The sequence below is a fragment of the Synchiropus splendidus genome, chromosome 14, assembly GCF_027744825.2.
Source record: "Synchiropus splendidus isolate RoL2022-P1 chromosome 14, RoL_Sspl_1.0, whole genome shotgun sequence".
In the NCBI taxonomy this organism is placed as follows: Eukaryota; Metazoa; Chordata; class Actinopteri; order Syngnathiformes; family Callionymidae; genus Synchiropus; species Synchiropus splendidus.
The window spans coordinates 21,171,646-21,198,432 of record NC_071347.1 but is presented as its reverse complement, the minus strand read 5'-3'; the positions used below and the strand labels follow the sequence as shown (position 1 = coordinate 21,198,432).

At 46.2% G+C, this 26,787-nt stretch overlaps 1 protein-coding gene across 2 annotated transcripts in view; it reads left to right on the top strand.

Annotated features, from left to right (window-relative positions):
* The first annotated feature begins 2,542 nt into the window (after positions 1 to 2,542).
* pparab (peroxisome proliferator-activated receptor alpha b) overlaps positions 2,543 to 26,787 on the top strand; it is a 30,363-nt gene continuing 6,118 nt past the window's right edge. Inside the window, exons 1-4 of one of the 2 annotated variants that reach the window (XM_053884776.1) lie at positions 2,543 to 2,689; positions 18,666 to 18,908; positions 21,974 to 22,137; positions 25,132 to 25,270. In XM_053884776.1, the coding sequence (XP_053740751.1) occupies positions 18,707 to 18,908; positions 21,974 to 22,137; positions 25,132 to 25,270 (505 nt within the window). In that variant the 5' untranslated portion in view covers positions 2,543 to 2,689; positions 18,666 to 18,706. Of the gene's footprint in view, positions 2,690 to 18,665; positions 18,909 to 21,973; positions 22,138 to 22,159; positions 23,421 to 25,131; positions 25,271 to 26,787 lie in introns of those variants that run through there. The other variant, XM_053884777.1, reaches the window with a different exon arrangement.

The window sequence follows — 26,787 nt, the reverse complement described above, 5'->3', positions numbered from 1 at the left end:
TCATTTGAACCCGCCGTCGTGGCTTCGGTGATAAAACCGCGAGTCCAGACGTCACTCTAAACCCGGAGCCTGGCAGATGGAAAGAGGAGTCGTGCGTTTTCACCTCTTCAGTTCCAGCATGAATCATCGGACGGCAGATGACGGTTACAGTATTCACACTCGGCCGCGCCAACAGCTCACATAAATACACACACAGATTTATGACGCCGGGCCGAGAGCAGGGGAATGGAAGAGACGCCGGCGTTATGATGTCTGAATATTAATAGGCTTGCATATCACCTGATGACTCCGCCGTCTGTTTGCACTGCATCTGCGGCGCGGCGTGTCGAACGTGTCGAGCCGGTTTTGCAGTCAGAAAACGTCTTAGGCATGTTTAGAGGAATGAGGTGGAAGGTCAAGTCGAAAAGCAATTGGACAGAACGCTGTGAAAGAATATCCAGGTCTCTGCTGTGCTGGACCTGTTATTGAGGGACGAACCCGTCCTTGTCCTTCACACGTGCTACTAAAGAATTAGCATCTATGCTAACGTGATTAGCATTTTCCTCATTGAAGGTGTGAGTCGGACATGTTTCCTCTGGCTCGAGCTATTAGTCAGGGTATCTCTGCTGAGGTCTTCAGCATGGAGGAGGAGGTCCTGGGGCGGAGCTTTGGCTTTTTGAAGATCATGTTTCTCTCTGTTTCTTTAATCCCAAGTCGCCGGGAACAGATTGAATCCCTGCGCGGCGCCGCCGCCAACTCTGCGCATGATGTCATCGCTGCATAAATGGAACGGTGCAATCGATCAAGTGTAAGTGGAGACCCGAGAACCTGAGTTTGGAAACTGCAGGATTGATTTGTCCGTCTCTGCTGAACTTGCTCAGTCTGCTTTTCTTTTGGACACGAAAAGGTTATTTTAAAACAACAACCGTTTTATCAACAGGAGAATGTCATGTGACCTCCACTGTATCATACAGACTGAACTAACAGGTCCACTCCGGGCCTGACCCTTTAAAGAGTTAATCGCGAGGTCAAAGGTCATTGATGTGGCGCTTAACGACAAAATGCTCCGTAACGTCTTCCAGCTTAAGACAAAGGCGCCATCTAGTGTCTGATTGTTAAATTGACGCGCCAAATTAAAGCACAAGTTTAAAGCTGAATTTACACGATAATACAGTGGTGCCTGGGTTTTCGAACGTCCCGGACTTCAAACAAAAATTTCGAGATTTTTTTGCTTCGGATTTCGAACGAAAATCCAGAACTCGACCGCCCCCGAAAAAGCCGGAAAAAAACGTAACGTGCGCGGACCGATCAGCTGAGCCACGACGCTTGGAACGCATTATTACTTTTTCCATTCATTGTAATGGAAAAAATCGATTCGGATTTCGAACAATTCGCTTCTCGAACGGCCGTCTGGAACGGATTGTGGTCGAGAAACAAGGTACCACTGTAATTATGTACTTCTGAGATATAAACACTTGTTCATATAGACATATTTATTATGAAACTAATACATTATTACAGTTTCATATTGATATTTATGGTGCGCTGATTTCAATATAATAATATTCGAAATAATATATTACTACTACTACTAATAATAATAATAACAGTAGTAATAATGAAGCTAATCGAAAATTGTCATGAAAAAGCTTTGACATGATTTGGTTAATGTTTATGCGTGTGTCCTATTTTTTCGTTTTTTCTTTGTTTTTAAAGGATCGTGTTGTTGACGGAAATTCTTGACTGTGATCTCACGATGACTGATGAATGAACGAGTGGCTCACCTCATCATTGCTGACACCTGCTGGCCGTTTATCTCATGAAAACATTACATGAATTAATGAATTGTGTTTGAGAAGTGGATGAAGTGACGTCGACCCCTTTATTTTTAATGAAAACGGGATTTGAAAATGTTCCATGAAAACATTGACTATTAATACAGAATGTCTAGTTTAGATCAGTATTAATGTTATTACGGTTATTTCAATCCTAAACCTTTATTATAAATCACCCCTCTTGACTAAATAACTTGAATATCATGTTGTTATTGTCTCAGCTGAAAGGCAAAAGCGAGCATTCAAAAGTCTCAGCTTCTGCCGATGACGGTTGCATATGTCCAGCAGGGGTCAGCAGAGCTCAGCCTGTGACAGTGACCTACTTCCGCAGCGTCAATGGGTCAACCCGGTTAACCCTTTCACCCCCGGCCGATGCGCTCAGGCGGGGGTTTAGTGCCGCGACAGTTGGTCAGAACCGAGGCTGTTGAAACATCTGCTTTGCCTGAATCTGCTTCATCGTCGCTACCGGCGATGAAATTGTGGTAAAAGTAGTGGCGACATGAATATAGATGTGTGTCGCGCGCGTCATGTGAAGACAAGTCGCGGTTGATTTGAAGAAAGTTGTACAACTCGAAGTTCCAAAAGTAGATGCCGGTGTCACGAGTGCTGGAGGGACCTGCCCCCGCCCGCTCCTGATTGGCTGCCACCATGGGTGTGTCTGTGCGCGCGCGGTCCCCCTGCCCGCCAGCTGTCAGTCATGACGTCATATCCGGGGGCGTCTGCTCGCTCGGCAGGGCTGCAGCGGGTTTGACAGCAGCAGCAGCAGCGGCAGCAGCGAGGAAACCAACACGGACGTGCGCTGCTGGTTCGGGGACTGGACTACCTTCCTCCAGCGGGACGCCATGCGCACCTCCGCCGGTGCTGCCCACCTCCGGGTAAACACTCCATTTCCTCGTACGTGCTTCCTTGCAGCTCTGCAGCAGCACGCGCGCGTGCATCTATGGGAATTGAACCCTCAACCCGAGCCCTCCTCCAAACCCCCCGTGCAGCACCGGGAGCGCCGATAGAGGCGGAAGCCTCCGGGAAGCTCTGCTGCGTCTTGTTTAAGTGCTGTTTTATATATATATATAGATAAGCTGTTGCCAGTGGCGCGCATGCGCACCCTTCCTCAATCGCGACGGTGACGTGCGCCGCATTATTGGGAAAACACAATAGCTAGTTATTAGCTTGTTGCTAGCTTCACTCGCAGCAAGAGTGAAAATGGCGTGTGTTTGTTTGTGGAGTCTCCACTGCGACGTCAAGGTGCACGACTCCCATGTGCTTGTCCATCTTCCACGCCACTGGTGTTGACATTGACCCACGTTCGTTCCAAGTTTTAACAGCTTTTTTTTCTTCTAAACAAACAAGTCATCAGTCGCTCGTCTCGCAACATCTAGTTTCGAACTAAATCGATGTGTTTTGCAAGTGGTCATCGGCAGACTTCCCAAAACGATTCACTGGGTCCGGTTCGATACGTGATTCACCTGGATTTCGATTCGGTTCGGGATATTTCAGTCAATGTATACACATTTTCATGAATATGGTGGAGATTCTCAGAGAACTGAAGCTGTAAAGGAACCTTCCAACTTGGCGGATTATTAATAAAATCAACGTTGATGTTCTGGATCGAACGTCAGACCAGAAAAATTGCTGGTGGTATTTTGTGAATTCATTCAGATCGATTAATTTTTTTTTTACTCAGAACTAATATGTGTTGACAACTTTATTAATAAATGGTTTAATTAAATAATAATGTTGTTTAAAAATGAAATAGAACAGCAACACCTTACTGGAACCAGACTGGAGTCTGAGGAAGAGGCAGGATAGGGTGAAACATTATGACCCCCTCTCCCTTCCCTACTGCTTGTATAAATGAGTAGATTTCAGGTGTGATGTGCCGCAGTTGCCGGCTTCTTTCGGCGGCTGTTTTGTGGGCTGACACCTGCCGTAGCATCCTGTGTTTTGTTTGACGTCTTTTTATTTGTCGTGTCTGGAGCCAGTAAAATTCCATGCATCTAGTGGAAAGAAATTCCACCTGTTCCGTGAACCGCAGTGCAGCAGGTGATTACATTGCATGAGATATGTATCGCGACGTGCCTCACTTAAATCTTCAGCTTGTCATTTGGAACCTTCAGTCGTGATTTAATCTCTGGTAAAGTAATGGAGTAAACTCCTTTAAGAGCTGTGGTCTCTTTACTTTAGCAGTGTCCCGCGTTAATGTGTAATTACAACCTTCACAATAGGTCCACTTCCTTCATGAAAAGTCTCCCAGCCACCTGAAACGTGCTTCCGAGACTCTCCACAATCGCGGGGTCTGTTGTGTGAGCCTCAGCCGCTCCACCCACGACAGCGTGTCTCATGGTAGCGTTGGGTTGCTTCAGTGAAGGTCAGAAGTGCTTTAACTGCTGAAAGAAACCCAGTTGTGATTCCAGCTGTTTGTCCTGTGGTCTGCAGCGCCACCTGGGCTGCTGTCATAGCAAGTCAGCGGCGATAATCAAGAGCCAGATCTTTTTGCTACAAACAGCAGTGTTGTGTTTTTTATCTAACTTGAGCTGTAAGAAAATATCGATACGATCGAATATCACGATACTTGATTTTGCTATATTGTATCGATATTTTTGCTGGAATATCATCAACAACATTTTATTGTGTGATATTGTCCTGATATTTTAAGTCAGCTATATCAAGGATACTTGGTTGTGCTGCTGCATTTCTGATGTGTTTCTCTGTTGGACCGGGAAATTTCACTGAAAATCAAACTGGACTGAGGTCATAATAATAAACTTATTTTCATGCTCATTATATTGTACTCTAAAATGAGGGTTCTTACTACCATATTTGCTGAACCCAGTGTATCACAATATATCGCTATGTATCGTATCTCATGAGAGACTGACCTCATTTAATGTGGCATTTATTTTTTGATATTTATTACCTTCATAATATTTTTGTTAGTCTATATAATGTCATCTTTCCCCTCATTTTATTTATTGTTCTGACAAATTTCCTTCACTTTTCTATGTTTCCCTTAGTGTGGATTTGCACTTTCTTATGTATTTCTGCTTCTTCTTCTTCTTTGTGACTTGAATGTTCATCAAGCCTCCTTCCTCTCCTGGCTTCTCCCAGGAGCCTCGGAGCAGAACCTGGAGGTGAATCCAGGTGGGACTCCTCATACATTCATGCTTTCACCTCGGCTGCCTCCTCTTGCACCCGCTGCACTCGTGTGGCTGCCCCCCCCTGAGGTCTGCTGTGAGCCATAGCAGATATCAGCGTGTGGTTTCTCTGTCGCTCAATAGTTTCCCTCGTGTCAGAACAGCTCCTTCAGATAGGGATGAGGTCAGTGAGGCCAACACCTTCTTCACAGACGTGCTGCAGGTCTGTCTATGGATCAGGTGGGGTTCTTTTATTCATGGTTTGAAATGAAGGTGAGACAAGTGTGAGAGGAAAAGGGAAGCTCATGATGAGGACATGCAGAGTCAGATGCAAGAGGTTAAGTCAAATGAGAAGCTAAGACATGCGTCATTATTTGAGGTTTGTGTGTGAGATGAAAAATGTCATACAATTTACCTTAAAAATCAGATCTACTCGATAAAAATAAAATGACTGATCCTGAAGTAATAATGAATGGACAAAAAGATGTATCATTTTAATTATAAAAATGACAAGATTTGTAAAATCTTAAAAGTCTGAATTATGTTCATTTATTCTGAACATATAATGAGATAAAAGTCAATATTATTGTGTTAAAAATCGACGTCATAAGTGCGGTTGGAAGTCATAGTTATGATATTCGATCAATGTGCAGTCTAAATAGTATTTAAAAAAAACTTAGATTCTTAGTCGAAATAATGAGTAAAATTGATTCACTTCTCTAAGAAAAAGTCACAATGAAAATAGATTAAATGTTAAGTAAAAAAAACTAATTGAGAAAAACTGTTATAGTATTGTGTAATAAAAGTTCTATAAAAACAATGTTTATGTTTTGGGTTGAAGTTTTGCGGCCATCTTTCTCTGGGGATTCAAACCACCTCAGGCCAGATCGAGAGTTCCCACTGTTTAGTCATCCTGTAACCGACGTTGGTTCATCTGACTCTGGTTGTGCAGTGCTGAACCGGACTTTCCGGTTCTGCCCCTCCACAGTGGGCGCGTTCTATCGCAGCTGCTGTCGGCCCGTACAGACCTTCTGACCTGCATTTTTCAGGTCTCACTGGTGGAGTGAGTGTTGTGTCTCCAGGCAGGAGAGAACACCATGTTACAGCAGTGTAGCTGATGTTTAAAATGTTTCATCTCCACGGCGACACGCCATCCTCTTAGTCATCGTTCAGTACTGTGTCTTTGCTCCCAAAACTGTGATTCACGTCAGGTTTTAATCTCATATCTCCATTTTTTTCTGGAAATCCTTTAATTATTATTATTGTTATTATTATTATGTTATTAGTCCAGTTGTGTACTTTTCAGAAGTTATTTCCAGTCTTTAATTATTATTTTTCTATGTTCGTCTTTTCTGTAAATCTGAAATTTAAATGTTATTTATTATGTTATTAATTTTTTATTGCATATTTACCTTCCAAATGACTCAATAATAATAGCAACATTGAGTGCAAACCTATCTTTGTAAATACATTTTTTTGTTGGATTTTGTTGCTAGATTTGGCTCCATTTTCCTCGCTATTTTTTTTCCTCATAATGATGCTCTTATCAATCTTTTTGCAGTGTTTGCCATTTCATTTTCAGTTTTGTTTGTTCAGTCTTCGATAGCAGGGTTTGTGCTTCTTGTTAAGAAGCGAAAAGTCTTGCGGTTGTAGAATGGAACAGTCTTCGGTGGTCAGAATGAGTCAGAGTGTGGTTCAGTGCAGTTCTCCTGTCACTCAGCCTCCCAGTCGGCGTTTCTGAGGTGCTTCGCTAGATGAAGAGATGAAGTAAGACTTGAAAAGTAGCAGGACTCAGTTCTCACCGTCCTATTTCCCAGCACACCCAGTCTGAATGTTTGTCTCTGTTTGTCTCGCATCAGAGTCCAGTTGGAGTCCAACAACCTCATACTTGATTAGAAACCAGTTTTGGGTTTGAGAGTCCAGAAGACTCTCAGACGTTAGAGTCCAACAAAAGCAAGTTAGAGTCTGACAAACTCAAGCTGGAGTCCAGAAAACCCATGTTACTGCCCTCCAGGCTCACGTTAGGAGTCTGACAGGAGTCCAACAAACTCACTTCACTGCCCTCCAGGCTCACGTTAGGAGTCTGACAGGAGTCCAACAAACTCACTTCACTGCCCTCCAGGCTCAAGTTAGGAGTCTGACTGGAGTCCAACAAACTCAATTCACTGCCCTCCAGGCTCACGTTAGGAGTCTGACTGGAGTCCAACAAACTCACTTCACTGCCCTCCAGGCTCATGTTAGGAGTCTGACAGGAGTCCAACAAACTCAATTCACTGCCCTCCAGGCTCACATTAGGAGTCTGACTGGAGTCCAACAAACTCACTTCACTGCCCTACAGGCTCAAGTTAGGAGTCTGACAGGAGTCCAACAAACTCACTTCACTGCCCTCCAGGCTCATGTTAGGAGTCTGATAGGAGTCCAACAAACTCACTTCACTGCCCTACAGGCTCATGTTAGGAGTCTGACAGGAGTCCAACAAACTCACTTCACTGCCCTACAGGCTCACGTTAGGAGTCTGATAGGAGTCCAACAAACTCACTTCACTGCCCTCCAGGCTCACGTTAGGAGTCTGATAGGAGTCCAACAAACTCACTTCACTGCCCTCCAGGCTCATGTTAGGAGTCTGACAGGAGTCCAACAAACTCACTTCACTGCCCTACAGGCTCACGTTAGGAGTCTGACAGGAGTCCAGCAAACTCATTTCACTGCCCTCCAGGCTCACGTTAGGAGTCTGATAGGAGTCCAACAAACTCACTTCACTGCCCTCCAGGCTCATGTTAGGAGTCTGACAGGAGTCCAACAAACTCACTTCACTGCCCTACAGGCTCACGTTAGGAGTCTGACAGGAGTCCAGCAAACTCACTTCACTGCCCTCCAGGCTCACGTTAGGAGTCTGATAGGAGTCCAACAAACTCACTTCACTGCCCTACAGGCTCACGTTAGGAGTCTGACAGGAGTCCAACAAACTCACTTCACTGCCCTCCAGGCTCATGTTAGGAATCTGACAGGAGTCTGAGTCTGGCAAACTCGCATCAGAATCAGACTCATGGTAGAGTCAAACAAACACGGTACAGACCGTGAAACGCACTTTAGAATCCGACAAACCCGTGTCTGAGTCCAACAAGCTCTCTTTGAAACACATGTTGGACTCTCATTCCCATAAACTGACATTAGAGTCTGGAAAAACCCACGTTAGAGTCCAACACACTCACATTAGAGTCCGCAAAACCTATTTGAGACTCTGACTGACTCAAGTTAGAGTTCCAGAAGAAGCCGTTTTTTTCTGACAGACTCGGGTCAGATTCCGATACACTCCCATTAGGATCTGAAAAACTCACATTATAGAATCGCACAGACTCATGTTAGAGTCCAACAAACCCACGTTAGAGTCAGTGAAAACTATTTGACTCACTGACATCGGAGTTCCACAAACCCATGTTAGAGTCCATGAAACACATGTTGGACTCAGGTCACATTCCCATAAACTGACATTGGAGTCTGGAAAAACCCACAATAGAGTCCTACAAACTCGTGTAAGAGTCCAACAAACTCACATTAGAGTGAGCAAAACTATTTGCGAGTCTGACTGACTCACGTTCCAGAAGAAAGACGGGTCAGATTCCAATAAAGTCACATCAGAGTCTGAAAAACTGCTGTCAGAGTGAGTGCTGGAGAGTTTGTTGTATCTGGTAATAACAAAGTTTGTTCAGCTGAGTGTTTCCGCCCCGGCAGCTGTGTCTCTTACATTCCATATTTCCAGCATGACATGGCGTCCTGGTCTCACACGGAGCTGCTGCCAAGTCTCCCTGTGACCTGAAAAGCCTGAGTCAGAGCTGTTGCTTCAGCATGATCATGAATCATAAAGTGTGTGAGTGTGTGAGTGAGTGAAGGCGCCAGCAACACAACATCATCACAACGGTCCTGACTGAAGCTCACCAGAAACATGAGACAAGGTTGAGACAAAGGCATGGATTCAGTTCCCTGCACTCACCACTTAAACTGAAATATAAATATTTAAAAATCTACACTTCCGTTTGAGCTGCCTCCCTTTGCTTCCCCTCAAAAACGACAACCCCAAAACATCCTCATTTCAACCTCTGTTTGATCCCTTTCTCCTCGTCCCTCATAGCTTGACCTTGGATTTGACCTTCTCATCCTGTTACAGTGTGGTTGTTATTTACAATATTCTTATTCATGATTCCACCTTCTGTAAATTCAAGGCTTTGGAAATGTTCCCTTTTTAATCACAATTATTTTGTGTAATATCACTGTATTTTCCTCTGAAATCAATTTATTTATCTTTTTTTTCCATTTATTTTCTTTTCATTTCATCGTGTTGTGGCGTTATTTAAGCGTTTTATTAGCTTTTTTTTTACCCCCAGTTTGATATCATTTATTACTCTCAATTAAGATCTTTTTCCCCATTGTTTTTTATAGTATGAAAAGAAAATGTAGCCTATATTGTTTCGAAATTTTACTTTTGAATTTTATAAAAAATCTTTTTTTTTCCTTAAGAAAATGAAAAACTTAAATTTAACAAAACAAATAAATAAATAAATAAAATGGTATCTAAAAATAATTTATATTTTGAATTGTATTATATATAAATTTTTATATATGAATTATATATATAATAAAATTCATATAAAATATAAATGAATTTTAGATACAAGTTTATGTAAAAAATATAAATTTATTTATTTTGTTAAATTTAACTTTTGAATTTTCTAAAGAGAAAAAAAAAAAAAAAAAAATATATATATATATATATACACATATATATATATACATTTTTATTTATTTTTTTGTTAGCTTTTTTTCCCTTCAAATGGTCCAGTTCTTATTGTAGCATTCATAAGTTCACCCAGAACCATCACGGCGACGAGTGCGCTTCAACACCCGTGCTGGACTCTGAGGTCGGACACATGTTCCGTCTCCACCGACACATGTTCGGTGTCGCACCAAAGGTGCCGAGCGGATCCGGTTACAAGCCCAGCTTTGTCCGCTGACCTTGCCTCACCCGTTGAAGTCTTGGCAGCGTCTCAGGAGGAGCAGCAGCTGGTCCACACTGTTGAACATTCTCTTCTCAGTGGCCCAGTGTCTGCACTTCTCCATGATGGCTGGCAATATTTATATCCGTGTGGGGAAGGAATGTGGGAGTCCTTCGTCCGTGCAGAGGAGGACATGTAGCCTGTCATCAGTTAGCGTAGCAACAAAGACCTGATGTCGTCCTCTGAAGGTTTGTTTAATAACTTGGATGTTCTTATCTTTGGGTTGCTAACACAAAATTCCACATCCTTCATTTCCATGTCTGAGCCGAGGTCAGGTCGTGGGGGCAGCAGTTAAAGTAAAGCAGTCCACTTCACATGATGTGTTTGCAGTTTCCCGGCTCTGCCCCGGGGGTTCCTCCCATTTAAATGTTGTGCTTGGAGCTCGGAAATTCCCAGTAAGTCACCTACCCTGAGTCTCTCCCGGATGACTGAGCTTCTCTCTTGAAGAGAGCCCAGTGTTGAACACTGGCAGCAGCAGCAGAAGAATGTCCTCCTGTGCTGGAGTAGGAATCTTGACGCCACTAGTTTGACAAATGACACGCTAATCTTATCGCCGTGTTGATCACACACTTGTCGGTGTTTGCATTGCTGTGGAAGCGCGCCTTGCTCGTGGGCACTTCTGCTGCGTCGGGGGAGCTGACGGCAGGCTTGAGTGAAGCTCCAGTGCCAGAGTGGAGCCGCGCTTGTTTGTCATCTCAGCTTTATTTACCAGCACCTGACAGAGCAGCGTGTGCTCCGACTAAATCAGGACCAGATCCCGTCCAGATTTCTCCTGCGGCCGAGCACCGCGGGAACCTTCCATAGCCGTGACCCCGCGCGGTCCCTGCCGCCCACTTCTCCCAGTGAGTGAGGGTTTGGAATCTGCCTTCAGCGCTGGACGGCTGAGGTCAGAGAGCCGTTGGTGATGGGTAATTTTAGCACCTGGGAACAGTGAGAAGGCGGCGGTCCATTGGTTCAGCTGGCGCTGGACGGTGTGGTGTGATGATCCACAGCTGGAGGTCCGAGCTGCTCTACTGTGAGACGGCCTTCTTTGTTTGGCGGAGCTTTTTGCTGACTCGCCTGAGAGCAGAGTGAGAGGGTCAGAAGTGTTCAGTCTTGTGTGGTTGGGTTCACTTCATCACTGGACTGAACCTCTCCAGCAGCTTCCTGCTGGGCTTGAGGGTCACTTGTCTTCTTTAAGCTGGAGGAGGGACTGTCATGACCTCAGGTATCTCCGAGTTCCACTGATCTTCTTCTTTCTCCTTGGGCTTCTGCCTTCAGGGGTGGCCACAGCAGATCATCCTCCTCCATCTCCCCCTGTCCTCTGCTTCCTCTTCTCTCAAACCTACAAACCTCATGTCCTCCTTCACCACCTCCATCAGTCTCCTCTGTGGCCTTCCTCTCCACCTTCTGCCTGGCAGTTCCAACATCTCAACATCATCATCTACCACTGTACTGGCTCTCTCTCCTCTGTACATGTCCAAACCATCTCCATCTAGCCTCTCTGACTTGGTCTCCTAAACACATGAGCACATCATCCTGCTCACTCCCAGAGAGAAGCTCAGCATCTTCATCTCTGCTACCTCCAGCTCTGCCTCCTGTCTTTTCCTCAATGCCACTGTTTCCAAACCGTTCAGCATTGGCTTCCACTCATGCTGGGTCCATTTTGAGTTCCACATTCTGTTGGGCTTGGTTGCTCCGTCGGTATCGGGTGGAACTTGCACGTCTTCTGGGTCTCACGTCAGTGAGATTCGAGTGGATCGATGACTTGATAGAACTGGGAACTTACTGTTGACCATGTCCAACGTGGGCAACCTGGTGACCGTAGCTGCCAGATTTGGACACTTTTCCAAACCCTCCAGCTGACTTGTGTTGTGCAAATGGACCAGCAACAATGCTAGCAACTGAATTCTGTATTAAAGCTTCTACTGTAGAACAGCCGGTAGCGACTTTCCTCTCGCGACGTCTCAAACCGCCGATATTGTCAGACTCGAATCTGAAGGACTAGCTGGAGCTCTATTGTTGTGCTGGAGAGTAAAAATACCTCTGAAGATGCAGCGTGCTGCTGCCTTCTAAAAATAACACCAAGGACTTTTTAAGCTCCGGTTTGACCCGCTGGACTCGCCGCAAACTTTCCCTCACGCAACGATCCTCCATAAACAAGCGGCGAAGGCTCGGAGCTCTGAGGTAACGCGGGCAGATCTTCACCTTCAGCACAGTTTCCCGGCTCAGGTCTGATGTTCCCTTGTGTCCTGATCTAAGTGGATGATTGTTTCAACACTGGTCCTGCAGCCGTCCACAGTCCAGCTTTATGTAACACAGCGGCGGCAGCGCTCTGAAGGGGAACAGTAAATAAATGGTTTTGTCAGATGAAAGTGTAGCGCTTCCATCTGTGGGTCTTGATGGACTGACTCTCGACCACCTGATTCTCTGCTGAGGTTTCCTGCGCCGGATGTGAGTGGGTCCAACGCATTTGAAGCAGACTAAGAGGAAGAGCTGGCTGACAATGTTACCTGTTCTTCGCCTCAATAGTTCTTCTCTTTCTTCTTCTTCTCACTCTGTCTTCTTCTAATTTTGCCTTTGTCTTCTCACTTTCCTTTTTTCTCATTTTGCTTTTTTCTTCTCCAATTGACTTCTTCCTTTTCTTCTTCTCACTCTGCCTTTTTCTTCTCATTTTCCTTTTTCTCATTTTGCCTTTTCCTTCCCACTTTGCTGTATTTTTCTTCTCTTTCTTCTCACTTTGCCTTCTTTTCTTCTTTCTTCTCACTTTGCCACTTTGATTTCTTTTCCTTCTCACTTTGCCTTCTTTTTCTTCTCTCGTTTACTTCTCGCTTTGCCTTCTTTTCTTCTCTTTCTTCTTCTCGCTTTGTCTTCTTTTCTTATCTTTTTCTTCTTCACACTTATACTTCTTTCTCTTCTTCTCACTTTGATTTCTTTTTCTTCTCGCTTTGCCTTTTCTTCTTTCTTCTTCTCACTTTGCCTTCGTTTCTTCTCTTTCTTCTACTCACTTTGCCTTTTTCTTCTCGCTTTGCCTTTTTTCATCTCTTTCTTCTCACTTTGCCTAAATTTTCTTCTCTTTCTTCTTCTCACTTTGCCTTCTTTTCTTCTCTGTCTTCTACTCACCTTGCCTTTTTCTTCTCGCTTTGCATTTTTTCATCTCTTTCTTCTCGCTTTGCCTTCTTTTCTTCTCTTTCTTCTACTCACTTTGCCTTTTTCTTCTCGCTTTGCATTTTTTCATCTCTTTCTTCTCACTTTGCCTTCTTTTTCTTCTTCTCACTTCTCTTTCTTCTTCTCACTTTTATTTCTTTTTCTTCTCACTTTGCCTTCTTCTTCCCACTTTTCGGTCTTTTTGGGTCACTTTTCTTCTTATTTTGCTTTTTTCTTCACACGTTGCCTTCTTTTTCTTCTTCTCACTTTGCCTTCTTCTCACCCTTTCTCTCTGGAATACACAGTTATGGACAGAACTGTTTATTTTTTCAATACTGGAATAGAAAATTTATCGTGAGAATTGTCGTTATCGCAGAAATTCCAACATTTATCACAATAACTTTTTTTGGTCCGTATTGCCCATCCCGACTCCTCACTCTCAGTCTCATTTCATCTGGCTTCCCTCCTCCTCCTCACCACTCCTTGCGCCGGGATGAGAGAGGTGTCGGCCTCGGCGAGAGTTGACTGTCCATCACAGCCACAGACTGTACTTTGGTCAGTCCCCTTGGCGATAAGAAGGGCGCCGGCCTCTGTATCAGCTGCCCGTGATAAAGGTTGGCTCAAGTGTTTGCTCTGTCGGCCTGGTACCGGCCCAGATCGCGGAAGTCCTCAGACAAACGTGCAGCCAGCGGTTCTGCTTTAGTGGCTTCCAGCTCCGAGGCCTGTCAGCACTCAGGCCGCAGCACGGATTAACCATTAACCTGTCTTTAACACACGCACACAATGATAAAACAGGCTGTTAAAAAGTGCTTGGACGCGTCATGGTGTCAGAGGACACGCCGCAGGTCTCTGGTCGGGAAGGTAGGCGCTGGATTTCTTCCATTTCTCTATGCTATTGACTTGTAATCGATCAGCGGCGTCTCATGTTCCGGAACAAAAACATCTCTGGGCCTCATGAGAACTGATGGAAAGTGGTGGTCGATGACATCATTTGTGAAGTTTATCTCAGAATGTTTACAGATGTCAAGGAACCGCTTCATAGTTTCGGTGAAACGCATGTCAGTGGTGACTCCCTCGGAAAGACGACACAAACATGAATATCCGGACATCGATCGCAAGCCAGCCGCGGCGCTGCCTTACGAAAGACGGTTGTGTTTTTATTGTCATTTTTTGAGTCGTGGGGGTTTAAAAACACTGGGAGTTTCACTTCATTGTGGGATTATATCCATGACTTAATCATGATATTTGACCTTAAAATGTGTGTTCTATGGCCCCTAAAACTGTATATAGTAAGTAGAGGAAGTCAGCGAGGAGGAGGAGGAAGAGGACGTTCTCATTTCAGCTTGGTGACCTGACATTGAAGTCATGTGTACACACACACGCTCCGTCACCAGAGCTGCGTATTCATCCCGATTTCCCAAATCAATTCGATTTCTTTGTCAAATTCCCGGTTCGATCCCAATTGCGATCGGGTTCGGGATGTTTCAGTCACGACACCAGTGTTGCTTGAAGAGATTCACTGAAAACTGATGCTGTAACTAGTCGAAGAACCCTCTAACAAGGCACTATATTAATATAGCATAATATAGCATTGCTTGCATGCTGGCTCTAACTGCAGGCTGTACTACATGCATCATGCTAAATATTCAACTCAAGGATTTTATGAATGATATTGGGCCATGCAGAGGACAGTCCATTCAGAATGAATGAAAACTAGCACAGCGATTGATCGCTGCGCTAACTAGCCAGCTAAGTTTGGGATTAGCTTTTGTGCTAATGTGGTTTTGTTGTTTTTGTACTTTTAATCTGGATACAGGTGTTTAGCCAAACATACAAAGCGATGTTGACAAATAAATGTGGATTAAGATTCACGATTGCATGTCGCTCGGCCTGTCAACGCTAGCTAACTCGCTAGTCCACAGATCTGTTGACCAAAGTAGCTTGGCTATTTATGGTTCTCAAGATAGTTTATAATTTACAACAATGCAGAGCAGCTAAATATGTTTTACTCTTTAAAGCTGGTGATCCACCTTCTGCCACATGCATGAAGTCATCTTTGAAACCCAAGGCAGCCATGTTGCTAATAATCATGCTAGCTGCTTATTACCAGGTGAAAGTGCAGTCTTTGACGAACAAGAATGATACAGTTGGTCCATGATATCGGAGAAGGTTGTTAAGTTGCACAAACCGTGAATAATGACTGAAATACCTGCTTCAGCTTTTGCTGTGAAATATAGCCCAAGTCATTAGCTGCTGTCTTTGCTAGCTGATAAACAAACTGGACAGATATTCAGCTTCAGTCAAAGCATCGCGTCTGAAACTTTTGTTTTTTGCGTCACACCAAGAGCTGCTCAGCCATGAGAGAGACATCATCCACAGCAAGCTGACGGCTCTTCCCACCGTGCCAGCTCCGTCGAGTCCTAAAAACCTGATCTTGCTGGCGTGTTTTAAATCAACATAAATGTTTGCTTCGCTGAGCAAACCGGCCTCCGGTGGATCTCTGAATGACCCACTGTTACTATGACTGGAGCGTAGCAAAGCCGTTTAGTATTCAGCCGGCGGCGCCTCCCCCGCAGCTCGCCTTGGAGAGCACATCCTGTTTTATACTTGCACTTCACTCGCCGCTGCTCAATGGAATACTGGAGCTCATGAAAGCACTTGACAAACCTCCTTGTTGTCTTCACAAGCAAATTAGAATAAAGTGGCGCCTGCTCAGCTAGGTAGCGCTCAGGAGTTTTCACGCAGGCAACTTAAAGTTTCTTGGCTTTTTCAAGTGATACATTCACCACAGACATCCTGTCCATCTAGATGTTTACCTAGTAACAAGGATCCTTGTGACGGCGCCTTTGGCAGCGAAGACCAGGTTTCAAGCCCAGTTCTGGACTCGTGGTGGACAAATGGTGTCAGAAGTGGGATCACCTTGGTTGAGTGTGTGTGTGTGATGGAGAAGTGTGACTGGTGTGTGAGGGGCCATTTGACCCTGTGACTCTTCCCTGTGCGGTGAGAAATATGGTGAAATGTTAAGAGATTCAATATACTCACTGACAGACTGACGTTCCCACTGGCAAACTCATCTGGGCTGCCGCCTCTGTGCTTGTGGCTCCAGTCTTTTGTTGGTTGGTTGTTGCCATTCAGGTCTCGATCATCTCAGCTGCCATGCCTCCAGAATGATCATCTCTTTTTTTCAAGATCAAATCTCACGTGATCCATCATATTAAAAGGAAGTGGTAACATCGGAAAACACATTACACATCATGGACGTGGACATGATGATGGTGGAGTTTTGGCATCTTTTTCAGCGGAAACATCCAGAAAGAAACACCATCATAAGTATATGACAGTTACACGCCTGCAGAACTGAAGCTGCTCATCCAGTTGGACATGTTGGACAGAGAGTTACTGCTCATGGTTGGGGTTAAAAACTAATTCACTAAATGTCAAAACCTCCCAGCTTCTTGTTAGGCTGCGTCCCATTTTATTATTATCTTTTTTTTTTTTTCATGGTTGAAAGGTTTTCTAGTTTTTGTGTTTAATTTGTGTTTTTTTTTTCTGTAGGTTGTTTGCGTTTGTCTTCTTCCTTTGTCCAATATCCGACTGACATCACGCCGAACTTCCCTTGTGTGATATGTGACACACACAGATAGAACTAATAGGACTTTTTTTCTGTGGACAAACACTTGTTTCTCTTGTGTTGACTGGTGGATGACCTCCTAATCTCGACCTCCTTCACATGGCGGAGGAGGACTCTAGTCCAGAGAAAGATGGGACGCCGATGATGGAATGCGGCCCGGAGAATGCTTGTGGAGCTATTTAAACAACATTCCTGACGCACGTCCTCCGCTGAACCGCTGAGCCACAACCTGCAGCCCTGCCGCAGGCCTGCTCTTTGTTGTCACCATCATGGAGCTTCTGAATGTAAACACACACACCGAGCCTGGAGACAGTGAGGGTCTTTGAGAGCGGGGGCGGGACACGGAGTGGAAAAAGACTCTGCTAAGCTACTTTAATGTCTTTATCGGACAACGGCAGAGGGAGGGAACTGGGGTTGCCACGGTGACGGCAAAGCTTTGTCCTGTAGGTCAAGACCTTTCTGGTGCCCTGCTTCAGACACAGCGAGAGGAGGATGAGCAAGGTCACGTGACGCGAGGTTACATGTGCCTGAACGTGCGGTGCTTGGGTTGTTGATGTGGAGTGTAGATAATCCATAGTGTCCCATGGATTTAAACGGAGTAGCTTCACCCGCCCACCCCTCCCCCAACAATCACGCCATACATCACAGGCATTGAAGCGGCTCATGAGCTCGAGCTGAGATAAAGTGACATGAACCAACCCGCTCCCCCAGGAAAGATGTTAGCTCCATCTTTCCTCCCACGTCTTGGAGAAACGCACCCTCTTCCCAACTCTTCCTCAGAACAGAGCTGAGATCCAAGGACTTGGGGCCGATGTCCCGTGTGATTTTTATACCTCTGTGGAGATGCTGACCCAATGACCATGCGTTTCCAGGCGACCTTTGTGGACCATGTTGTCCGTCAATGGATTTTCTCACGGAGTTTTGGACCATTTTAGAATGATTGTTCCCGTTAATATAGAGTTCAAGATTGAGGTGGAAAAAAGTCAAGCTCAAAGGTGAAGGAGTGAGATTAGCTTTCCACACCAAACTTGGAGATAAAGGCCCTGAATTTAGCCTGGTGGAAAAATAGTAATTTTGCAGTGCAATGTAGTGGAACCCTTATCAAGGGGCACATATTGGGGGACACCCTGGAAAGCTTGGGTTTTCCGTGACCACCATCTTTGGAGACTAGTCTCAGACTGGAAGAGGAAGCTGCTGGAGACCCATGTGAGATGGCCTCAAACACATCCGTCCTGCCTGACTTGGAGTGTTCTTTGTATCTTGTGTGATGATTTCAATGGTACGAGCTGTCACCAAGGCAAAGGTCGGTTCATCATTGCTTCTCTGTCGTTTCGAACATTCAAGACCATCTCACGTCCAGCTGCTATCAGCGGCTTATCTTTCGCTCCAGATATGGTGGCCCATGCGCGGGGTTGTGTCGTGGCTGAGGTGGACCACCAGCTGCCGTCTGAAAGCTTCATACCTGAGACCCCGACTTCCTCCTCTCGCTCTGGTTTGATGTTCTTAGCGCGGCAGACGGCTTACTGCAGCTTGACCTAGTTTACACTCGCTGCTATGAAATTGTGACGCAAGGCTGCTTCGGCTCTGAGAAGTCTGGCTTCGCCGCTCCTCCCATGGTTTCTGCGCTGCCATTCAGCAAAACCTCCTCCGACTACAGGCCGGTCTGAAGGGTCTATTTGTGGCCAAGTGCAGCGGAGCCTGAGCCAGTGACCTACATTCACGCCCTCTCTCGCGTCCTCCAGCGCGACTTGCAAGGTTGCAGAGTGTGGATTGAAGAGCTCAGCGGATTGAAGAGACAACGCTGTTGCCCTTCAGTCCTGTGTGGAACTTGTGCTGCCCCCTGTGCTAATGTGAAACAAGCTAGCGCTTCTTCTGTCGCATCATTGACCTCCTCTCTTTGCTCTGTCTGCAGTCTGATGAGTGAAAGTGCCACCAGCAGGCTCCTCCACCGCGATGGTCGACATGGAGACCCACTACCATCCCCCCTCACCCTTGGAGGATCCGGATCTGGGCAGCCCCCTCTGTGGCGATGACGACTTCATTGGAGGCATGGAGGAGCTCCAGGACATCTCCCAGTCCATCGACGACCTTGACTCCTTCGATGGCCCCGAGTACCAGTCATCCAGCAATGGCTCCGAGGGCTCCACCGTCCTTGGTGAGGAAGATGGTCGAGTTCGCAGTTAGGTGTGAGCGTTTCACCTCTGCTCTGCTCCGGAAGGGACCAAAAGTACAGTTGGTTTCCATCAAACTCATGCACATGTGATGGCACTTTGCCTGGCAGTGGTGCACCATGCACTTCAGGGGACACGGCGCCTCGTGGAAACAATAGATAAGAGTTGATGATGGTAGTCTGTGCCAGTTTGTGAGCATTGTTGGGGCACCCGGATGGTTTCAGTCAGAGCTCTGGAAGACAAACAATCCACCCCAAAATGAGGTTTTGGGAGTCTACTGTCTTTGTTGTTCTCTTGTTTTCCGGTGGTTGGAGGGGACGGGTTCCTCTCGCGCCCCAAACTTGATAACCGTCCAGCAATTTTCCACCTCACCCGTCCATGCAGTAATAGAGAACCTGGGAGTGATTTACAGATAATTCTGCGTCCGGGCGGTGAGTCATGAAACGTGATGATGTCATGGAAAAGTGCCCTGGATTTATGGCTTGTTTGGGATGAAAGACAAGAGCAGCAGGAACACTAGCATGCTCCTCTGTCAGCTGAGACTCGGCGCCGCTGCCAAGTTCTTCTCATTCCCACTCTCTCACCCAACTCATGTGGCTCTGACTCGGTGCCACCGGCCAGGTCTATTTGTGCGCACGTACGAGTCCGCCAACTATCCTCCCCTCACACGCCGTCGCTGGGTCCCATGACCTGTCGTGAGTGTGAGGAAGGAGAGCGGCGCCTTGCCCAACACTGACTCCTCTTTGTCTGGACGCTTCAGTTCTGTGTTGCGAAATACAGGCATCTTTGTGGGAGGCCTCCAGAAATGAACTTGACTGGATCACTCTGATTCAGGAGCGGTGCAGACCCCCGTCTCACCCCTGATCGCCGCCCCCACCTCGCCCCTCTGGTCCCGCCTCTCTGACGCACAGAGCGGGCGGTTATGTAATTTTGTGAAGTGCCGAGTGGCCGCTCCTTCAGGCTCGGTCACAGCAGAAGGCCAATGACTCGGTCTTCTCGTGCTTTGATGGTGGATTGTTGGGGGCGATGAAACCCGCCGGCCGGAGGAGCGGCTGCATCCACATTAGCAGATGAAGTTGACCGGAGCTCCTCCTCCAGAATTAGTGTTGAGCTGCGCTAACGTCAAAGTCTCAGGTCCAAAACAATGAAAAGGAATGGAAAATCCTGAAACCAGAGCCTGCTCCTCTCTCTGCCTGAGAGTCTCCTCCCCCGCTTTTGTTTTTGGCACAAATACGCACCTGGGAAAGTTCAGCCTGCAGTTCTAATCAAGCGTGTTCAACGCTCCGGATGAACCTGATGTGAGTTTAATGGCTCTGCTGGTGCTCCGGGTTCAGAGAGGTCAGTCTGCCTTCTCTACTGTGGACCAGTCAGAAACCGATCAGGTTGGAAGTCCACAAGTGTCGAGAGAGAGACCGGGCCAGAGCTGCACCGGTCCGTCCTGTTGAAGCTCGTGCGGAGTTGACCCTTGACTCAGCTGTAGTCACAAGCCAAAGGGTTTCCTCCACACAGCGTCTGGCCTCAGCGCGTAGGACATGGAGCCACTAGTCCGGCATTCACTGTACTCTGCTTCCCTGGTGTTCCTCGCATGTCTCTTTGGGAGGAAGCCCTGGGGCTGACCCAGGACGTACGTGTGCTGGGAAGCTTTGTGAAGGATGCTCACACCACAGGGTCAAAGTTTTGGACCCGTCTAGAACAGGCTTCAAGCTACAAAGCCACGGCCTCAACCCATAACCCCGCCCCAGCCCATTCCCCCCCGGACACGCCATGTCAACAGCTTGCTTTGTAAGAAAAACTGGCTGTAAACATCTACTTGTACAAAAATAACTTTTTTGTAAAAACAAACACCTGAGTCAAATAAGCAACTTCAACTTAGATGAACTCAGTAGCTGTTGCCACCGTAACACTTTCAAATGCAGGAGGCTCCTGGGCAGCTGTTTTCCCAGACTATCATGAGTCTTTCCCTTACTACCAGCTAAATGTCGACAGTTTTGTTCGGCTTCTTTTTTATGCAAGATTGGCAACAGTCGTGTCAGTCTGTTTTATAAACTTTCACACATTTAAACATTCATTCATTCAAGCGAAATACATAGAACCACATGACTTTTGATCCCTGTCGAGTTACTTTGCTGGTGTAATGTGCCCCAGCGCAGCTCGCTGCACGGCCCTGGGGAGCGGGTGGAGGCGCTCCGTGCCAACAGAAACGCCAAAATACTCCTCTGACTTATAAGCTATGGGTTAGTTTTGTAAACAATTGTTTTAAGTTTGGAACTTATCTGCGATTTCCTCCTGTCATCCACATCAAACATCCCATCATGCCGCATGTGTGGTGACTTGCGATGTGGATAACCACCGGATTACACCAGTAAACAAATATGGTGGCCGAGCGACCGCTGCAAAAGAGTTGAGAAACTGCGAATTTTGATCATATTTGGTGAAATGACCAGGTGGAAACAGCCTTTCCATGGAAACTAGTGTGATGACATGCGGAGCAGGGCATTTAAAAATGCACAGAAAGTATTGGTTTGTTGTGTTTCATTTCATTTTAACCACATTCCATTTAAAGATTCTCAATGTGTCTCATACACTTCAAAAATATACTTTCAATTGTGATGTATTTTAAGGAACAAGAAATTCTCCCAAAATAGCCGACGGAAAAGACGATTAATAAATAAGAAAAATTTGCATTTCAGTTGCATCATAATGAATAAAAATACATCGCACAACACAAAAATGTCAGAGACAACAACATCAGTTTTAAAGTTTTACTCTGATTCCTGGAGGGCCAAATAAATACAATCAAAGGGCCGTATTGGGCCCCCGGGCCGCACTTTGCCCAGGTCTTGTCTGCACAGGAGGTGTCCATTTTTTCCCAGTTCACAGCCTCCTAGCTGAAAGCCTGACCTAGAAGAACATTACTGCTTTATGGAAGTAGTTTTTGATGGAAGTCTGATGGAGCAGCAGAGATGTGGTGGCTTTTACTGTGAGATTTCAAATGTGATGTCATTTCCTGCGGTCATGGCTGTGACAACACCGCTGTCCTCGGTTGCAGATGCGTTGACCCCGGCGTCCAGTCCGTCCTCCGTGGTGTACGGCATCGCAGCCAGCCAGGAAGACTTGTCATCCTCCAGCTCCACGCTCAGCCTGGAGTGTCGGGTGTGTGCTGACCGAGCATCGGGCTACCACTACGGAGTCCACGCCTGCGAAGGCTGCAAGGTGAGACCAGGGATGTGGACCCCACACCTGCACGTCCACTCCATTCTCTGGCACTGCCCTGCTGTGTTTGGTGCTGAGAGTGCGAGTGTGTGTCTGTGTGTTCACTCGCACAACTCTGACTGTGGACAGTGTTTTCCTCTTCAGACACGTCACACCGTGTCGGAAGACAAAGATAAGTCAGCTGTACGTGTAGACCTGGCGGCCGGTCATGTTTCAGGTCTTCATTGATCTCTTTCAGTCAATGTTATTGTATTTTTGTTCCGAGTGAAGGTCGAGGACGAGGAAGTGGAGGCCGCCGTGACACAGAACAGACGATAACTCACTCTGTGACTAACAAACTTGTCCTTCAGTTGAGGCCGTGTTATCAGAGTTAATCGTTGACGGGTCGCGCTGGAGAGCGACCTGAGACACCTCAGAACAAACTCCACTCGACTGTTTGGGAGTATGTCAGCGCCGTCAGGATATTGGAGAGTTGCATTCAGTAATCTGTGGACTGAAAAGGTTGAATTTGTTTCAATTGAATAATTGAATTCAATGAATTCCACGTTGAAAGGTTGAATATTTTTTAATTTATTCATTTGAATGAATTTCGAAGTTTAAATATTATCAGAATAATAGATTTTTTTACACATAGTTTGATATTCTAATTCCAACTATTCAGAAATGAATGTTCCCAATTCAATATTTTTCAATTTGTAGCCCTGTAAATTAAGTAAAAATCCACCTTGTGCAATTCAATTGACTGACCAGTTGCATCGTCCCATGATTGTCAGCACGTTGCATCACTGGCTGAAAGTTGGATCGAGTAGCAGTTTTGTATTGCATTTAAAAGGCTGTGTAGGCTATTTTAAAATATTGAATTAAGGAAATATTTTTTCCATAATTGGAATTAGAATAGAAAACTCTGTCTAAAAAATCTTTCATTTTGAAAATATTAAAAAATTGAAATTCAGTTATTAAAAAAATATATATATTGAAATAACTGAGTTATTCAATAAAAAGAATTCAACCATTCAATATACAGATTACTCAAGTCAATTATTCAAAAATATATTTCAATGTTTAAAACAACTCGATAGAACATTTCATTTAAAAAAAAACAAAAAAAAAACAATGTTTCGGTATTTGAAGTGTTGCATTCAGCCAGTCAATATCCTGGTGTCCTTTGTACTACTGAGGCTGAAGAATGCTTTCACACGGGGACGGAAAACAGACTGTTCATCGTCAGAGCACAAACTGACCTCCGCTCCAACATCCAACGTGTCCAAGGCCACAAGATGGACGTGAGTTTTTCAGTCACTGTATGAAATTAATGTGAGGCCGGCCTTGCTCTTGCCCTGCTGGGTCCGGCCTGGTATCACTCCCTGTTCCGACACGTGCTTCAAAGTGGAGCAGCTAAGCTGAGAAAATAATGGAATAAGTCAGCAATGGCCGCTGAAGCAAATCTGCAGCTCCGGTTGGTGTCATTTGTGATCGGGCTCTTTTCTATTTCCGTGTTGGAAAAGTGGTTTGGACCCACTTGCCCTTAACAGTGACGGCCACCAGTGGCCTTGGCATGCAGCCCATTTGGCATCCGCTGCTTTTCTGTCAGCCTTTTTCTAAAAATACGCAGGTGTGTGCACGTGAGGACGGCGAGGTCAGTGGGTGAGAGTTACTTAACTAGTGCTCAAAGCTTTCATAAGTAATCCTGTGTAATCTTGTTCCGTCTGGGTCTGGTTGAGTCCTCGGCCGAGGAAGGTGGCGGCGCGACGGGGACCCACCTCGTGTTGGCCTTTCTGGTGACCTTGCCAAGTGCAGATGAACCTTCTGCATCACTGCCTGGTGCTCTGCTGCACCTGCCTGCGATTGTTCCCCTGAGAACTGGAACAAACTTGATCCTGGCACTTATTGCTGAGAGGACATGGAGCCTCGGAAATATGATACCGATGTATGTTTACTGCAGCGGAAGTGCTGCTCTTCATCAGAAGCTGAAGCCCAAAATAGATGTCTCAGGAGACTGGACATATCCAGATGTGTGTTCTCAGTAAATGATGTCCTTCAGATAAGTGAAGGAGACACGGCAAAATATAAATAAAGAAAGTATTAAATATCACACAGAATGACCACCATATTTTTGTAAACAGAGTAGCATCCATTCATGGCCCGGAATTGTGTCCAAGGCTCAGCGACCCCTAGTGGTTATATAGTAGAGATAATAGCAAAAGCAGTTTCGCCGAAGAACTAGAGGGAAGGAGAGGAAAATGGGGTGTATTTGAGCGTAAAAGTCTGGTCATAAAACCCCGCGAAACTCCTTAAATTAAGTAGTAAACAGTTGTGCCCGACCATTTCTTGGTGCGCTTCGCATGGGGGTCACAAACGGGCAAGGTAAGGCCACAATTCCCTCCAATACATTTCGCCCTATAAATTAGCATTTTACACATCCATCGTCGCTAATGCTACTGTCTTACCCACGAACGTCACTGTCCACGTACCTGTGCCCCAAAAAAGGGGTGTCCCCTCTGCGAGGACAGGCCTGGAGAAAAGAATCCGGTGACTAGACCACTCAGTGGAAACACGGTATATGTTCACACCGTTGTGGCTCACAGATGCAGGCCATAATAGCTAAAAGAGGCTTCTCCAAATGACGAAAGGACTGAAGAATCCTTGAAAGAACCAGACTGTCCAGATGTCTCCAAGTGCACTGTCATGCTGACTCTAGACCAGATGAAGAGATCAGGTCTACATTCTTGTTCAGAACCGGAGAGGAACACAGCCGCAGATAAGCGTTGGCAGATGAGAAGACAGCTGTAACACAACATACCATGACCTCACAGGTTGAGTTATTGATCTGCTTCTGCAGCAAGGTTGTGGCGGGTTCATCCATTTTTATTTGCTCTTCAGCAGCTCTTTGACTCGAGACAGTTGTTACGTGACGCGAGTCACACCTCGGTTAATGGCCCTGGCACGGCATAGCCTGAGCTGCATGAACTCATCGAGCCTGTGTCGCCCCCGCAGGGATTTTTCCGGAGGACGATCCGCCTGAAGCTGGAGTACGACAAGTGCGAGCGCCACTGCAAGATCCAGAAGAAGAACCGCAACAAGTGCCAATACTGCCGTTTCCAGAAGTGCCTCTCGGTGGGCATGTCCCACAACGGTGAGTGCAGGGGCACCAGGTGCCTGTGACTCGTAAACACTCTCTGCACAGACGCACAATTGTGTGGTTGCCAAGTCTGCTGCGTCCCACGTAAATGGGAACTTAACACCAGCGCTGGATGTGTAGTCACATAAGCACTGAACTGGCTCCGGCACCGACATGTAACTGAAGCAGGTGTGAAGTGAAGCGTGTGTCCCCGCAGAGGGAAAATGACACTTGTTGTCAGGTGTAGCTGTGTTGCCGCTTCACGATCTTCATCAGAGATCTTTCACCGTGATGGTTTCAGTCATGTCATTGTCTTGTTTGGGATGTTTTCTTCAGTCAGCTCAGACGAGTTTCACGACGCAGGGATCGTCTTTGATGCACCGTTAAATGTGTTTATCTTGAGTGGGAGAGTTGCCCAGCAGAGGGCGGAGTGTCAGGTCCACGAGCTGCGATTTCTCCACCAAACCCTCGCGGATTTTACTGAATTAAAATAAAGTTTCTGGTGGGTATTTGCTCCTCCTCACTGGTGTCAGAGGTAGGATAGTGAAGCTCCAACCCTTCTGTGGGTCCGATACCGACCCCTTCTGGAGATGACAGAGATATTTTAATATTTAGATTTGTTTAGGACTTGCTTTGTAGAGGTGAAGGTGGTTTAGGCTCATTTTCTTGGCTGACATGGCAGCGACTGTGGGAGTCCGTCTCAGACAGCTATCATTTGGTTGGACAGTTCCTCTTCACATTTTAGACACGAGACATGAAGAGAAAATTCAAGTAGGACGGCGACATTTGTGGTACAACCCACTGAAATAACTGCTGGAGGTTTGCGTCACTGGTTCCTCTTGACTTAATCCACTGGACACCAGCCACCTTCACAGTCACATTCCCGTGTCGATTTCCACGGACTAGTGCCCGAGTCCGAGTCCCAGTTGGTGACTGGTCTGTAAGGAGGATCCTGGAGTCACCAGCCTATAGAAACCAGTCCATGCGCCTGCTGTCTTCATCGTTGCCCAGTGTGTGAAGGCAACAGGTGACCTGACAATGACTCGACACCTGGAGCTAGTCACCTCAGAGTCTCTCATCCCTCAGCGTGTCTTTGTTTGGAATACAGCGAGGTCTCTGTTTACAGTGTGTAAACATACAACATGGCACACTGACCCGTCCCCGGCCTCGCCGTCCCCGGTTAGACACGCGTTCTCTAACACATTCCCGAGACGACCCAGGCTCGCGTGTGTGTCCTTGCTGGTCGGCCGTCAGAGGTCGCGCAGGTGGATCCAGTCGCTGCACTTATGCGAGGACTGATCAGAGCAGCCGCGTCCGTGAACCCACCTGGAAGTCATCGACCCGCTTGAACTGTGAGAGTCCACTCAGCTGATGTCTCTCTGCCGTCTTGAGTTTCAGCTGAGGTAACACTAGAGCAGCGGGTGGCAGTGGAACAGGATCCTTGAAGTTCTTGCGGTCGGACACTGGGAACAGTGCGGCGCTAATTCTGGATCTTTGTCCCTCTAACCTAATCGACACGGAGCTTGGTGTTA